We start from the raw sequence: 14,693 nt of genomic DNA, 5'->3' as shown, positions 1-14,693 counted from the left end.
CGCTGAGTATTACCAAGCCCCAAGACCTCCGCCCAGCAAGCTAGTGACTTGGACAAATTCCGACAGCACTGCACATCCCTCACCTCTCTAAACACTACTGCACATCACAAAAACTCGACTGTGCCACCATGTCAACACTTAAGCAGGAACACAGCCCATTCTCAGACAATACAGTGCAGCCTCACTCACTGAGATACTGTGAGATACGCTCCTTTCCTAAACAAGAGCTCAGCACAAAAATGTCTTTAATCCGTATACAATTCAGAAGTATTTAATAATAAAAGTAAGAGCTGTATTTTCTTTAATGTTTAGCAATTCTCATGTTATGGGAAAAAAGCTACAGTATACCACAAAATTCTAACTATTAGTACCACATATCTTTTATAATTACTTATCACAGATCACTAAACCAACTGTCATTCTGTTTATGGCAGCTTATGCAGACACATTCTGTACTGACAAGAGTAGCCCCCCTGCCCAGAGAAAGTGTCCTTCCTTATGACAGTGCTCATCAGACCCTGTGTGACCCACATCAGATACAGATGTGCCTGGAGTTTTGTTGAAGTTGTGGTATCAGTCAGGGCCACTTGTTTCAATACACAGGGCTTTGGAAATTCTTACGCCCGTGGTCCTGACCTGTGTGTGTCTGCGTGCTGTGCTCGTGGCAGGAGGTCCGCAGTACGAGGAGGCGCAGATGTACAGCAAGGCCGCCATGGCTCCCCCCAGCAAGACATGGCCGGTGGAGGCCCAGCAGCCCAGCGTGCAGGCTGAGGTGCCCAGCGTGGCGGCCTTCTCCATAACCCAGCCGCCCCCCGGCAGCACCACCCCCAGCCTCAGCACCACAAGCAGCTGCTCCACGGTGAGGGAGTTTGAGAAGAAAAACACTACGCGGTCCACTGCAATGAATACCCTAAAACAATCTGAAAATCTCCCTTGCAGAGGAACATCTAGTTATGTGCTTCTAAGAGATGGTCTAGGAGATGCGTGGTATCAGCAAACCTTTTTTCTAGGGAACCTAGACTATTGGCTGTCTGTGTATCCTGAACGTGGAACTTTCCCTTCGCTTCTCTCGCCGTGAAGGGGAAGGGTACAGGCTGGGTGGGAAGGTGAGCAGCTTGAGCACAGGGCCTCGGAGCCTTGAAACTGAGAAGCCATGGGGATCGGTCTGCTGTGTGAAAGAGTGGGGTGCAGAGGGGCTGCTCATAGAAGACCTTTGAGCCTTGTAACAGGCCCATTGTCCCTTTCCTGTTTGTGCAGCCAAGCAGCCCTGGAGACTACTACAGCCCGATGGACAATGAACTCAAGGTGGAACTCACCGAGAGGCTGTTTGCATTGGACACAGACCCCAAGAGCCCATATACCACACAGGTCAGGTCACTGAAGTGAGACGTCTACATTCCCAGTTCTGTGCTGATCAAAACCTAATGCAGGGGATCTTTTCATTGAGTGACCTGTGGATCTAGTGAAGCAGAAAGCTGAGTTTAATGAATGGACCTTACCAAGTTGCATGTAAGGAGCCAGCACACTTTGTCCAGCTCTTATTGTAGTTAAATCTTGAAGTGCAGATACTGCATTGACTGTTCCTGACTGTTTAGCACCTGTAATCTTGGCTCTTGCATTCCAGTGCACTGCAAGGCATTGCCCTATGCAGTCCTTAATTGTTAGAAATATATTCAGAGTGAATTAAGTAATTCAAAGTTACTTAAATAATTTATACACTACTTAGAACAAAGTCCTTCAGGGGCATGAGTTGGAAGAGCCAAGATTTCCTGCTTCTGTTCTAGTGGCCGTCTATTTAGCTCGTGTGTCATATGCTGTCTGGTATGTAGGTGCACTGAGAGGCATAAAAAATACAATAAGTGCTACTGGTTTCCGTGTCTCTCCATATATTTATATAGATCTCAATCGTGTCCATTCCTGGATTTGGAATGTCTATTTGTCTACAGTGATTTATTTCAGCTTATGTTTTAACGTCCTAAAGGAGCTTTAGATTGTATTAACAGATCAATAACAATACATTCCCCCACCTATTTGGATGTTGGTACTTTAAGCAGATTTAGAAAACCTGCAGATGCGCCAGCCCCCCAAAACCAGTACTGGACTGGTGTGTTATACACTATTGACTCACTATATGTGTTCTACTTGCAGTCTGAGGTCAGTGACCTGGACCTGGAGACACTGGCTCCATACATCCCTATGGATGGAGAAGACTTTCAGCTGAACCCCATCTGCCAGGATGAACTGCCCCTGCCAGACAGCAGTCCCAGCAGCACCCATCACAGCTTCAGTAACATCGCCAACCTGTTCCAGCCTTTGAGCTCCCCGCCCCCTGGCCAGTTCTGTTCCGCTGAGAAGAGGAACAGCAGCTCGACCTCACCTGACCCCCGCCCTGCACTGCCTTACCCTGCCACCACGGTGATGCCCCCTTACCACACCCCCTCGAGCACCCCCCTTTCCTCCATGGGTGGCAGGCAAAACCTGCAGTGGCCCCCCGACCCCCCATTCCGGTATCCCCACAGCAAGAGGAGCATGATAGAGACCCGGCCTAGCAACCAAGGCCCCCAGCCACTCCCCCCCCACCGTCTGCCACTGTACAAGCAAAGGTACAGACATCACTTACTGTCCATCTGCCTCTGTATCGCAAAAGCTTTTTCCTCTTTCGACACTTTCTTGTACTGTACACTTACATTGTTGCAGCATTTAGACAGCTTGTACCATTTTCAGCATGCCATAGCCTTGAAAGTTTTCAAATTGCTTAAACATTTTTTTCATTCTATCAGTCTTTTACAGATAGTACAGATTCCACATCTCACAATACACTTTTCTTAAAAAACATATATTACTTTACGGCACCTGAAATATTTTCTAGAAGTGAGCTTGACAGTGCTGCATGTTTGTTTAGGTCTCTGGAAAATTTTGTCCAGCCACAGAAAGACATGAGCCCTTCAAGGATTGCTCTCGTCAACAGCTTCAAGCGCAAGAGACTTCTGGAGCTCGCAGAGCAACATCCCTTCCAGCCACTGCCAGGGGTAAGTTGCTTTTTTTGCCTTTCTTGATTCATTCACCTAAAATAACCACATCATTGTCTAGTTGTAATTAAATGTATGACCTATTGGTTGCCTAAAGTCCAGTGTGAGAGATTTCTGACTAAATGGATGTACATGTGAAACAGAAGGTGTAAGTGACAGGAGTCCTTGTGTCTGACCACAGGAGGACTCTGGACAAGGCCCGCCCTCGGAAATGATCTGGAAGAGAATGAGAAATCTGAAGACCGAGAGCTGTGCTTTAATGGATAAGAAATCTCTGAGTTCCAGTGCTCTGACAGGTAAGGAAAAGCAAGGGTACAACTAGACACTCTTGTTATAACAGACTCCCATAAAATATCAGTTACTGGAACAGAATGATTTTTTTTTCCAAGCCTGAGAATTCAAGGCTAAAAGCTGTCAACTGCCCTGAGAAAGGAAAATTAGTACAGTTTCACAAATTGTATCTCAGGCTTGTCTGTTGTGGACAGCCCCAAAAATAACACTGTAGGTACAGATAACGCTTCCTATTTCGCTTGTAGCGAGTTTGAACAAGCCTTTGAGAACTTTTCTTAACCTTGATGAAACAGAAATGCAAAGAGTAAAAACAAATGTAGTTCTGCCTCCTCAAGTATAAACCAGCCTGGTTGTCCTGTTTGTGAATCCTCCCCTCAGGGGTTCCTGGCACAGCTCATGATTAAATGGTCCTGCCTTGGCAGGTTGGTTAAGTTTATTTCAATTACACCAAAACGTTTACATGAATGTTATATCTGGTGCTTTTTTTAAAATAAAATCTGAGAGACTTGGAGCACTCTGACTCATTTTTCTACTTTGTTTTTTTCAACACTCCTATCTCTTTCAAATCCCTACAGCATGTAAACTGTGTATGCTGATAATCCTGTCAGGAAAGATGTTGCATTTTTGCCCTTTCCACAGACAAATCACTGTACTCTTTTTCAGATAAGCTGAGCAGTTTGCAAAGAGGCATGGATCAGCCTCTTGGCTCACTCCAGCATAGGAAGCCACAGTGCTCTGGAGGTGGTGGGGGCACTGAGCACAAGGTCACCTTTCCCGGCCAGTTCTTTGGCACCAGCTATCGAGAGTACAGCATGCCACCAGCCCCCAGGACAGAAGGTGAGATAGACATCGTTGCCACGTTGCCTTTGACATTTGAAAGGAGACTGCAGCTTTCTCTGAGCTGAGGATCCAAATAATAACAGCATGTCCACAAAGTGTGGTCATGATTTAAGGAATCAGACATTGTGTCAGATTTAGTATGTGCTAACAGTGTGCCACAGGGATTTTAAAATCTTACACAAAGGACATCTGCACTTTCCAAGGTTGAACCATGTTGGCGAGACTTCCCATTGCCTGTGACAGCATTACTGCCACAGATCACAACTGCATAACCATGTCCATACCGCTATCGACCCTAAGATGTAACCAATGATGAGCTGTGCTTTATGACATGCTGATCTGGCGAACTGGTTTCATCTCCCTGCAGGAATGGTGAGCTGGCTGCTGGGCCCCTCGTTTGAATCATACTCATTGCCTGAGCTGACGCGCTATGACTGCGAGGTCAACATCCCTCTGCAAGGGAACCTAAACCTGCTTCAAGGAAGTGACCTGCTGCGCGCGCTCGACCAAGCCACCTAAACAGCTCCCGCATAACCGCTAGCCTATATCCTACAAAAAAAAGCGGCTTCTGTTTTTTAAAATATATATCTATTTTTTTGCAATTAGACTATTTCTAATATGGATATGAACGATTGTATGTTCCGTGTGTCCACCTCCACCACATAGTGGCCTTTCAATGGTGTTCTCTCACACTTTCAGCCATTACAGATTTTTTTTAAAAAAAGAAAAGTAATAAATAAGACATTATATGTTTGACTGTAACGTTTTCTCTATTTTAATAAAGATTTTATTTCCTCCTCTTCTCTAAAAAACAACCTGCTTTTCTCATTTCTTCTTAACTTGTTCTTTTCTCCTCTCCACTTCTTCACTGTCCCTCTGTCTGACCCTTCATGCAGAATGATTTGCATTCTGCATTGATGCTTCTTCATAGATTACATCTTTAATCTGACTCCACTGTGCCAGTTCCCTTCTTAACAGTAGTACTTTGTATGGATATTAGATGATGCCATAGATAGATCACAGGCCTGGCACAGGCCTGATTCTTTGGGTCTTAACAAAAACGATAGGGCAGTTCAGGCATCATGCAATTCAGTTTTTAGTACCCTTATTTTACCAGGATTTGTAAATAGGCTGTTATGTGGATGCAGAGAAAGTGGCACGCTGTTGCTTTTGTTGACCTGTCTTTGTGTGGTGGCCAATTTAATTATATAAAAAAGAGAATATAAAGCTGGCAGAGTTTTCTATGCTAGTGTTTAGTATTCATGTGCCTTGGTACTTTGTATTATCTACCCAGTAGATGCAGAGTGGACTCTTGTTTGCTTTTAATATACAACAAGTGGAAATTTTATTTTTGTAGTGCTGGTTTTCTGTTTTGTTATTGTGATAGTGGCATTCTGGAGAAATGTGAAAACATAACCTTGTCATGGGGCCAGTACTACTGATCCTCTTTAAAGAAAAGATAAAATTCATTTATCACTGTGTTCCACTCTAGACGTGTAGCAAATTAATGTATTAAACAAATGAGACAGAATCACTTTCAACAATATTAAAGTGATGGTGCTTCATAGCTATAATCAACCTGCATTTATTTTTGAAAATGAATTTTAGAACATTCCTGGGATCCAGCTTTATTAACATACTGTATTCTGTATGCGCTGATTTTGTCTTTAATGCTGTACACCCTTCAGATGCAGAATCTCTCTGAGAAAAGATTTTCTTTCTACTAAAAATAATTTTCGAAGTTGCACGTTCAGTGTTAGCTACACCAGATCGGAGAAACCTACCCCATCCCTCATTTTATCACCACACCTTTGTAACCTTTGGTATTGCTAAATTATAGAACATCTACTAATATGGCCTGAAGTCCTCTTTTAACTGCAGCACATCCCTCATTAGTCTGATTGACACCATAGAGAGTTGTAAATTCCTTTTGGTTTGGAAGAAAATGTTTCAGTGCTTTTTATCCTGAAATATCTGAGGATTCAAATGTACAACCAACCTTTAAATAGAACAGTAATGCATAATGCAGAAATGTCTTGATTAAGAAGATTGTCTGATGGTACTGTAGATTCAAAAATACAAGTGAAAAAATTTCAGCCACATTAAAATTTGGTACAATCAGAAAAATATTTTTTTTCCCCCAATTTTAGAAAGTAAGAGTTGACTAATGTTATACACATACTCCACCCTAATTCAAACACGCAGTCCTGAAGACCATCAGAACCCAGCTTCGAAGTGTATTTCAATGAAAAGAAATTGATACAGGAACCTTAAAATAACAGTGTTGCAAGCACATTAAGTAATTCTAGGCAAAGAAAGTTCTTACTAATTTAGTTCCTCAACAAAAACATTTTACTGTCTGGATTCTATGACAAACACAAGCAGCATAGCGTATGGTGTGGTGTGTCTGGAACAGTATTTCACAATCCAGATAAGCACAAAGCATGTTAGGTTATTTCAAGTGCACCAAGACTGGGAAAACTGAGAAGCAAAGCTTTGGTTCAATTTTAAAAGCATTAACCATTACCGATATTAACTTTTGTATCATCATTATTTACTAATTAGAAAAATCTCATTTATTTTCAATTTACTATATTTGTCACTCCAGGGTTGGCAAAATTCTGTCCTTCCTTTTCTTTACTGCCTAACAAAAAGATTCTGTAGCAACAGTACAACTGCCTACACCGTATCTTCTACCAGGTGAAGAGTTGCAAATATTACCGAATTATCCAGCTTTAGAGGAGACTTTCGCAACCAATTGTTAAGACCAAGTTTTATGATGTCTTTTCGTGCCAAGCTACAGTATGTTGGCAAGAACATCTTTTAGAATGAAAACATGTACTGTTTTTTTTTCAAATCGCGTTCTTCCGTTGAACCCTTATTAAGAAGTCATGAGCCTTAAGTTGGGACGGCACCTGTATTATACTGAGAGAGAAGTCAGCTCTGGCCCCCAAATAAATAATCTGTTCCTTATACTGCAAAATGTTTTAGAAACATCATCACTATCACACCAGTAATGTAAAGACCTGGCTTACTTAAGTAAGATTTAGAACACTTAGTACTCAGTTTGTACTTATTAGCAATAAGTATTTAATAATATAGCATTTTTAAACTATTTTGATAAAGATGTTTAAAACTAGATTACACTAAACTTATTCTTTCAATATCGATAAAATAAGCAGCTAGATACAGTAAGTTACCTAAAACATTTGCTGTTGGGATCCACAGGACAAGAATTTGTCTTTGTAACTAGCTTGAGGGGAAACTCAAGTATAGTGATTAATAGATAAGGGGAAACTACAGACCTACCCTTTATGTTAGTTCTGTTCTTAGCGTGATGGATCTTGGTCCTTGTGCTTTTAAGTCCAGGTGGTCCAACAACAATTCTGGAAGTTGGTAATTTGATCACCATCTTCTCTTAGCTCTTCTTGTACTGTAATTGTTATAGGTCTAGATTAGAAAATCTTCAAACACACTCAGCCCTCCGGGACTGTAGATGGACCATCCTGGTTTTGAGCTAATAAACCTACCAATTCTTAAAGCATTGCAAGGCTGGGCATGTTTAAAACCAGTGGAGGAAGAAATGATTCTCTATGGTGTCCAGTCACTGCGCTGAATGAAGGAACTCTACTAACCTTAAATAACTCTCAATCTGAACTGAACAGACTTTTTTTGCAGCTATGTAATCATGAGGCTGACTTCATTTGACAATATTCCAAGTTCAGTTTGAAATGCGTGCAGAATCATGAGAGCATGAATGTCTTCCTCAGATTTGGAGAATTAGATTTCCAGCTAGTTTGCACACATTTAATGGACACCCTTTACCTTCACTCTTCAATTACTGTCTGTTTTCATTTTAACAGTAGTTGGTACTGCTCATAACAGGGAAAGCTCAACATGAAGTCACAGGTGGAGAGCCTTTTTTGTAAAATATATTTTTAAAACACTTTTTAAAACTTAATTCAGAACTATTTTAAATAGAACAGTAATCCATAATGCATGCATTACTATTTTAGAGTGTTAGAATTCAAAGAGTTCCCAGTCACAATGCCTCGGGTCTGTGGATAGGAAATGAGTGATCAGGTTATAGACCTTTTCTCTCTCCTCTCCTTTCTTTCTGTTTCTTAAAGAAATGGCAAGTATTATGCATCCCACCTTCACCAAGATCCACCCCATCTAACACTTGTCCCCTTCTGACCAAAAGAGGCTAAGCTGGAGGGGCTGCACTCTTGAGTATTGCCTACCTTGGCAAAATCGAAAGTCCTTTCAGCACTGTCACAGGCAGAGGTTTAAGAACTGCGTTCTAGTAAGTGAGGCATACTGACAAGGTACACCTACAAGAAAGCAGTGTACCAAACTTGTACCTCAGCTGGCACTTGAAGGGAAAAAAATGCTGGCCTTTTAGATATGTATTTCATGTTTTTTGGGACTTCTTTTTATTTCCAACCTTAAAGACAATATCAGCATTTTACTAAATGTTATGAGGGTTTTGTTTTTTCTTTGCAAGTTCTCTGCTTTTGCCAACATTTGAAACCTTATAGTTACGTTAACTACTGATATGAATATTTTTCATAGCTAAACTGCTAAATTCATATTGACAATATTATTATTAATGTATGGGAACTTTAACCCAATAAGAAGATGTATTACTGCACTGATATCTTATTAAAGCATACTGATCCTACTTGTGACTCGTGTGCTATAAGTCTTGTTGCTTACTGTACTATTGTAAAACTGCAAAAATATTTATTTTGGATTTATTTATAGTAAATAAAATGTCCTCTTTTAACAACACTGTAACCCAATCGATGTGAGCGATCTTTAACATGCCTTCCAACAAGCCGGTCATGAAAATATTTTTTATGCTTCAGAACGCCTCAAGAATGTAAATTGACAAATAGGGCAAGTAACCCATTTCAACTGTCAGGAGAGGTCTCTGTAGAGCCTCCAGTTCTCACGCCACTGAACTGCAGAGAACACTTCTTATCTCTAAGAAGACAGAATTGCAGTCCTTACACAACAGCCTCAAGATATGCACATCAAAAGAATCACCACAGTGAAGGAAAGATGGTGAGAACCCTGAAGCATGCCTGTCACAGGATCAATTACAAACTAGGATGCAACCGATTGTTTATTTGCTCTGTATTTTATTACATTGTACTGTTTGTCCCTTATACATGATGCCTCCCCCTACCTTGAAAACTGCACCTTAACTGTTTCTCTTCACATTCAGGCCATCGTATTTCTGTAATGACCAGGTACATGCTCCTTACAGTTACACCATTGTGTTTGTGATGTGTGGGGCAGAGATATGACAAGGAAACGTTTGTCAAATGTGGAACATAAAAGGCTCCCTTTTACTCCGATATAACACTGAATCTTGCAGGCCATAAATGTTAGAAGCACAGACCTTTTAGGCACAATGAAATTGCTTCAGTGGCTCCAAAGACACTGAATTTACAATGGCCATTTAAATCTAGTCATTGGGAGTCATGGTGCTCCAAGATTAATTAAAATATAAAAATGACAGTTACAAACGAGATGAGGCCTTTCAGCCCCTGTACGTAACTTGTCCAAGGATCTTGTCCAGCTGATTCTTGAAAAAAAGCAAAGGTATCAGCTACAGCAACATGGCTGGACAGTTGATTTCATAATCCTAAAAGCCTAATATTTATATTAAGTCACTAGCTCCTTGACTAAGCCATTAATTGTTGTTTTAATTTATTAAATGTAATCATAGTTGGAATGAAACCCAACACTGTAGCTAAGGAACTAGAACTAAAGATAGATGTTGAACACTGGAAAATATACATAGCGGAGTTTGACAGGGTGGTTTAAGCTCTTTAATTTATGGTCACAATAAACAATATTCTGAATTCAGTGTTACCCCCTGCTGATTTTCTTGACAACAGAAACCCTCAGGGTACGCTTTGACATAGACCAGCCTTGCCTGCTGCAACAAAAGCTAACAAGATTCACTTAGAAAACTACAGTATGATTCATGTTTGATTTCCTCTAGTTAACATTTGCACTTTCTCGAAGGAAAGCTACATTTAGACTGGTGTTGTGCAATAGAGACCATTGAGGTCTTAGGTCTAAATTCAAGGATGCCAAGTATGAAACTGCACGGCCTCGTATCAAGAAACATTCCTCAAATGTAACTTCAAAATGCAGAGATTGTAAAATATACCAATTCATTCGAGCCCGCACAGTTTGCTGAACTACACCACACTTGCTGCATTCATCTTCGATTCGGTCTTGTGTGTTTTCATTCCTGCAATAGCAAGGCTGTCATCACCTTCTTGACCTGTTGTTGTGAGCTTGTCTAGCTGACAAAAGACAGGGCAAGACCGAAGTATTTGTACTCAAACTCTGGCTATGCAAGAGACAGAAATAGTGGGTGGTAACTCTATCAGGGACACAATGTACCAGAAATATTTTGGCCAGAAACTCCCAAAACCAGCTCAAAACTGTATAAAACGTGTCTTCAAGCATTGATATTGTATCTCAGAGGTTTGCATCATGTTGCTGTGTGCATCTTGTAGTCTCAGCTGTTGTTCTTGCTGGTAATGGCCATAAACCCATTCTGCATGCTACAATGTGCTGCAGCTTGTGTTACAACAGCAAGAGGCAACCAAGCCTGTAATAAGGGTGGAAGCATTCATTAACTGATTTGTTAGGTTATTTCCTTTGTTTTGAAATAACTGAAGTTTTTCAAGCAGGACTTAGCTATTTGTCTGTTTCCACATTTGAGTTCCTTTCTACACGTTTTAGAAATGTTACGAACCAAAAACAAACAGGGTACTTTAAAAGTTGCAACTGTAGCCAGCCTTTGTAATATCACACAAAGATAACGAAGCGAGCTCTTAAACATTCTGTATTTCAGTCATACACCTCTGAAGTATTCTTACTGAAACCACCGGAAATTAATGCAAAAGTAATTTGGCAAAGCGTCAATATTAGAAGAGGACAGCTTCTGTGGGGGAGGAAGAGCTTTAATTAGTACCCCTGACGGCTGAACTTTTGTTCTGCAACATCAGCATGTTTGTGCGAAACAAAAAAAATGAACAGTTTTTGACTGTTGTAAAACCTGTAGCAAGGTGTGTAGGTGTTTCACAAAACCCCATCTTAGACTTGCCCCACTAACCTATAAATATCATCACTGGGAACAGATTAAGTAACAAAGTGAATCAATGCGGTATTTAATCTGGTAATATTTCTTCAGCAAAGAAGTGATGCAACATTCAACTCCTGAAGAAATGCATTAGATACCAAAATTGTTCTTAAGTCAACTGTTATCAAGAGTTTTCGGTTTTTAATGGCACCTACAGACAGGGCAGTCAACATTTAAAAAACAAAACAACATGATATTTAATCAGTGGAAGAATCCACAAGTAAAAGAAACCACCTCAATCTATTTGAAGATAACATTTTTTAAAAAATAGGATAGTACTCAGTACATTACTTTTTACATTTAAAAATGTTAAAGCATAAGACAGGATACGCAAACAAGGGAAGGCCAGTGAGCCCATCTGGATTGGTCTGTTGATTCAAGGATCTCAGCCAGCTGTTTCTTGAAAGAGAACGGTGTATCATTTTTAAAATATTGCTGGGTAGCTTTTGCCACACTCCCTCAGTACTTTGGTTTAAAAAGAGTTTCCTTTCCTTACTCTTAAATCTTTTTTTTATCATAGAGCTTCAGTTCAGACAAAATTCATACATGTCAACTATAGCAGATTTTGAAAGACTTCCAAGGCATAAGATCCGGGAAGCGTGATCTTTCAAAAGGAATGGGAATGGGAATATGAGAAGAATGGTCTCTGTCATATTCTCTGCCATTCCAAGAAAGACGAGAGCTTGTTTGCTAGAGAGGACGAGCTTGAATGAAATTCAAGTTTAACAGGAACAGTGTCAGGATAATAACTGCCCATAGTATCCATTATTTCTTGACAGCACAAGGCAAACAATCTTCCTAAAATATGTCACTCCACTGGTCGCACTGATAGAGGCCTGTGAAGGCCTTGATTTTTTTAATATTTTGGTGACAAACTACATTATTTCAGGGGGCTGTTTTTAAACTGTCGAAAAAATTCTTAAGACGATGATTTGTTCAACCATTTCTGCCTGGTTCCAAACTGGATGTGCGTTTGTGTAGGTTTGCAAACTATTTGAAAATAAAATTAAGGGGCCTCCTGAGTGGCTCAGCCGGTAAAGGTCCTTGGCTGAGGTCCATGATCCAGGGATTTGTGAGGAGTTGCTTTCTTTGTAACTCCTTGTTTTTTTTTCTCCTATTTTGTTCCCAAATTGATAGGTAAACAAGCCCACACTCCATCTCTTCAAGTGGTTTTTAACAAACATGTTTGCTACCGAGAATACTGTAATGCATTGAGGGTCAGAGACTGAACACAGATCTTCAGGAGCACAAGCACCCACATCACTATAGAAGGGCAGCACCCCCCACAAGTTAGCAGCTGGAGGCTACATGCAAGCTACAGACTATGGAGGTACCAAAATGATATAACTTAAATTGAGAACAAAATGTACCGTATCTCAAAGAAAATGGGGAAAGAAAGGAAAAGAAAATATTGTGTTTGAAACCCATGTTGTGTAGCACAAAGACTTAAAAGAGCCCCCAATATTGCCGAAATCCCTGACCTAAACTACAGTTCCGAGTTTCCACATAGAAGCTGGTTTATGCTTAGTGTATCTAGTTACATTCACACAGCTTAAACTTTTTGTTGATATAAAAGACTATAAAAAGAGAGTACCTTCAGATTTTTGCTGTACAAAGGTGGATAAAGTAACCACGCACAGTTTCTAACTCACATGCACTTCTCTGTTTTGTGTACATTGGTGATGGAAAAAGAGGTCCATGTGATACACAAGGGCCTTGAATTCACTGTGCAATAATGTGAGACTAAAGACAGACCTATGCAGGAACAAATCCCTGTTCTGCAATACGGATAATAAGGGGAATGTTTAATGTACAGATCTAAGTAACCCATCAGAACATCAGATATTCTCATTCACAAAAGTCAATAGCCTTCCTCCTCCTAGCTATGATGTATTAGAGGGCATGCACTGAGATGCGATGGATGAAGAGCAATCTTCCTGGCAGTTTGGTCTTCAAATACCAAAGCAATACCTTTGTGCTCTTTTGTCCCAAGATAGAGGAACCACATATTGAAGGACAGAAGCAGCTCTCTTGGGTAAATGTGTCCAGTGGGCAAGAAATATCACGCTTAGACACCTACAGCCATACCAACAGTGAAACAGCCATGCAAAAACTGGGTGGGAACCCCAGACAAAGACCCTTATCCTCATGTGAACCTTTGCAGGATAGAGCTGCAGTATCCTTGAAGGACCAGCAATTAGAGGTTTGTCCCTGCAGCCCAAAGCACCAATCATCCTAAAGGTTTCCTATTCTGATTCACACAAAATAGCTCGCAGCCAGGAATTTATTCAATGGACGCTCCTGGCTCTCTGCCGACCAAAGCTTTGTTTGTTTTTTTTCCGTATTTATTATTTTTCGCTTTTACGCATTTCCTCCGTTGCAAGCAGATGGTTTCCCAAACAGCAATTCTCTAGTGGCTTTAATGGAGAGTGCCTCTGCAGGGCTTTTTCTTAATACTTTGTCTATGCAAAATGTCTTGATGACTTTAAGACTTTTCAAAGGGAAGTCAACTAGAGTCACGTTAACTTCTACTTGAAACAAAGAGAAAACATTCCCTGAGAGGAAAAAGGGTCTAAATTAAATACCATGGAAGAAGCTCTTCCTGCCATGTAAATAAGTTTCTCAGAGAAAATATAATTATATTTATCAGTATTTCACATGGTTCACAAAAACTACTCAGTATCACAATTTAATTCTTTCATTCTACTCCATATGCTAAAGACTTTTCTAGACACTAATCTTTTCTTGCTGTACTATTAGTGTAGCCAAAAAAGATTATTTGTAGTTCTCCTTTTTCCCTCGTTTAAGTATTAATAAGTAACAAGTTCCTCAGTATTCATCCCTAGTGCATGTTTGATTTTCTACTGTCTACTTGTTTTAATGTTAAGATGTGAGTTTTGGTAGTTTTGTTTAGAGATTTGTCATGTTTTCTTTGTGAATTGTGAGATTTCAGACCACGTTAGAAGCAACAAGTAGACGTCAAGTTTAAACAAATAAATCTACATTCCACCATGCATTAAATAAAAATGAAAAATTACTGCAAATGAGAAAAAAACTGCTCATAACTCTATTCCTTATCTCCTTATGTTTCAGTAGGGTATTATTTACAGTAGGCACACACAATTACCAATATTTCTGATCTCTCCAAATCATAATACAAGATACAGTCTTCATTAGTACAGAGGTAATGTATTTCAATGCAAATAAACTAAGGTTGACTCTTTGTGTAGTTTCCTTCCTTACTCAAAAAGATTATAAAGTGAACCTGTTTAAACTGCCGTTCTTTTTCCAGCTACAAAGGATTGTCTTTGTTTCTGTGAAGTCCAACATTTTGCACAAAAAAACAAGACCAGTAAATG

The 14,693-nt window shown here is 40.1% G+C and overlaps 1 protein-coding gene and 1 long non-coding RNA gene across 2 annotated transcripts in view; one reads left to right on the top strand and one right to left on the bottom strand.

The window, feature by feature from the left end:
• Positions 1-8,950, top strand: part of epas1b (endothelial PAS domain protein 1b) — a 51,003-nt gene extending 42,053 nt beyond the window's left edge. The window contains exons 10-16 of the mRNA XM_088933940.1: positions 669-859; positions 1,258-1,368; positions 2,149-2,603; positions 2,903-3,029; positions 3,211-3,325; positions 3,984-4,157; positions 4,528-8,950. Of these exons, the coding sequence (XP_088790066.1) occupies positions 669-859; positions 1,258-1,368; positions 2,149-2,603; positions 2,903-3,029; positions 3,211-3,325; positions 3,984-4,157; positions 4,528-4,679 (1,325 nt within the window). The 3' untranslated portion in view covers positions 4,680-8,950. The remainder of the gene's footprint in view (positions 1-668; positions 860-1,257; positions 1,369-2,148; positions 2,604-2,902; positions 3,030-3,210; positions 3,326-3,983; positions 4,158-4,527) is intronic.
• LOC148820133 (uncharacterized) overlaps positions 1-14,693 on the bottom strand; it is a 52,924-nt gene that overhangs the window by 21,435 nt on the left and 16,796 nt on the right. The gene's annotated exons all lie outside the window — the stretch shown is intronic.

This window comes from Atractosteus spatula, chromosome 15, assembly GCF_055471065.1.
Source record: "Atractosteus spatula isolate fAtrSpa1 chromosome 15, fAtrSpa1.hap1, whole genome shotgun sequence".
NCBI classification, from domain to species: Eukaryota; Metazoa; Chordata; class Actinopteri; order Semionotiformes; family Lepisosteidae; genus Atractosteus; species Atractosteus spatula.
Note: the sequence above shows the minus strand (reverse complement) of the source record. Positions and strands in the feature narration are given on the sequence as shown.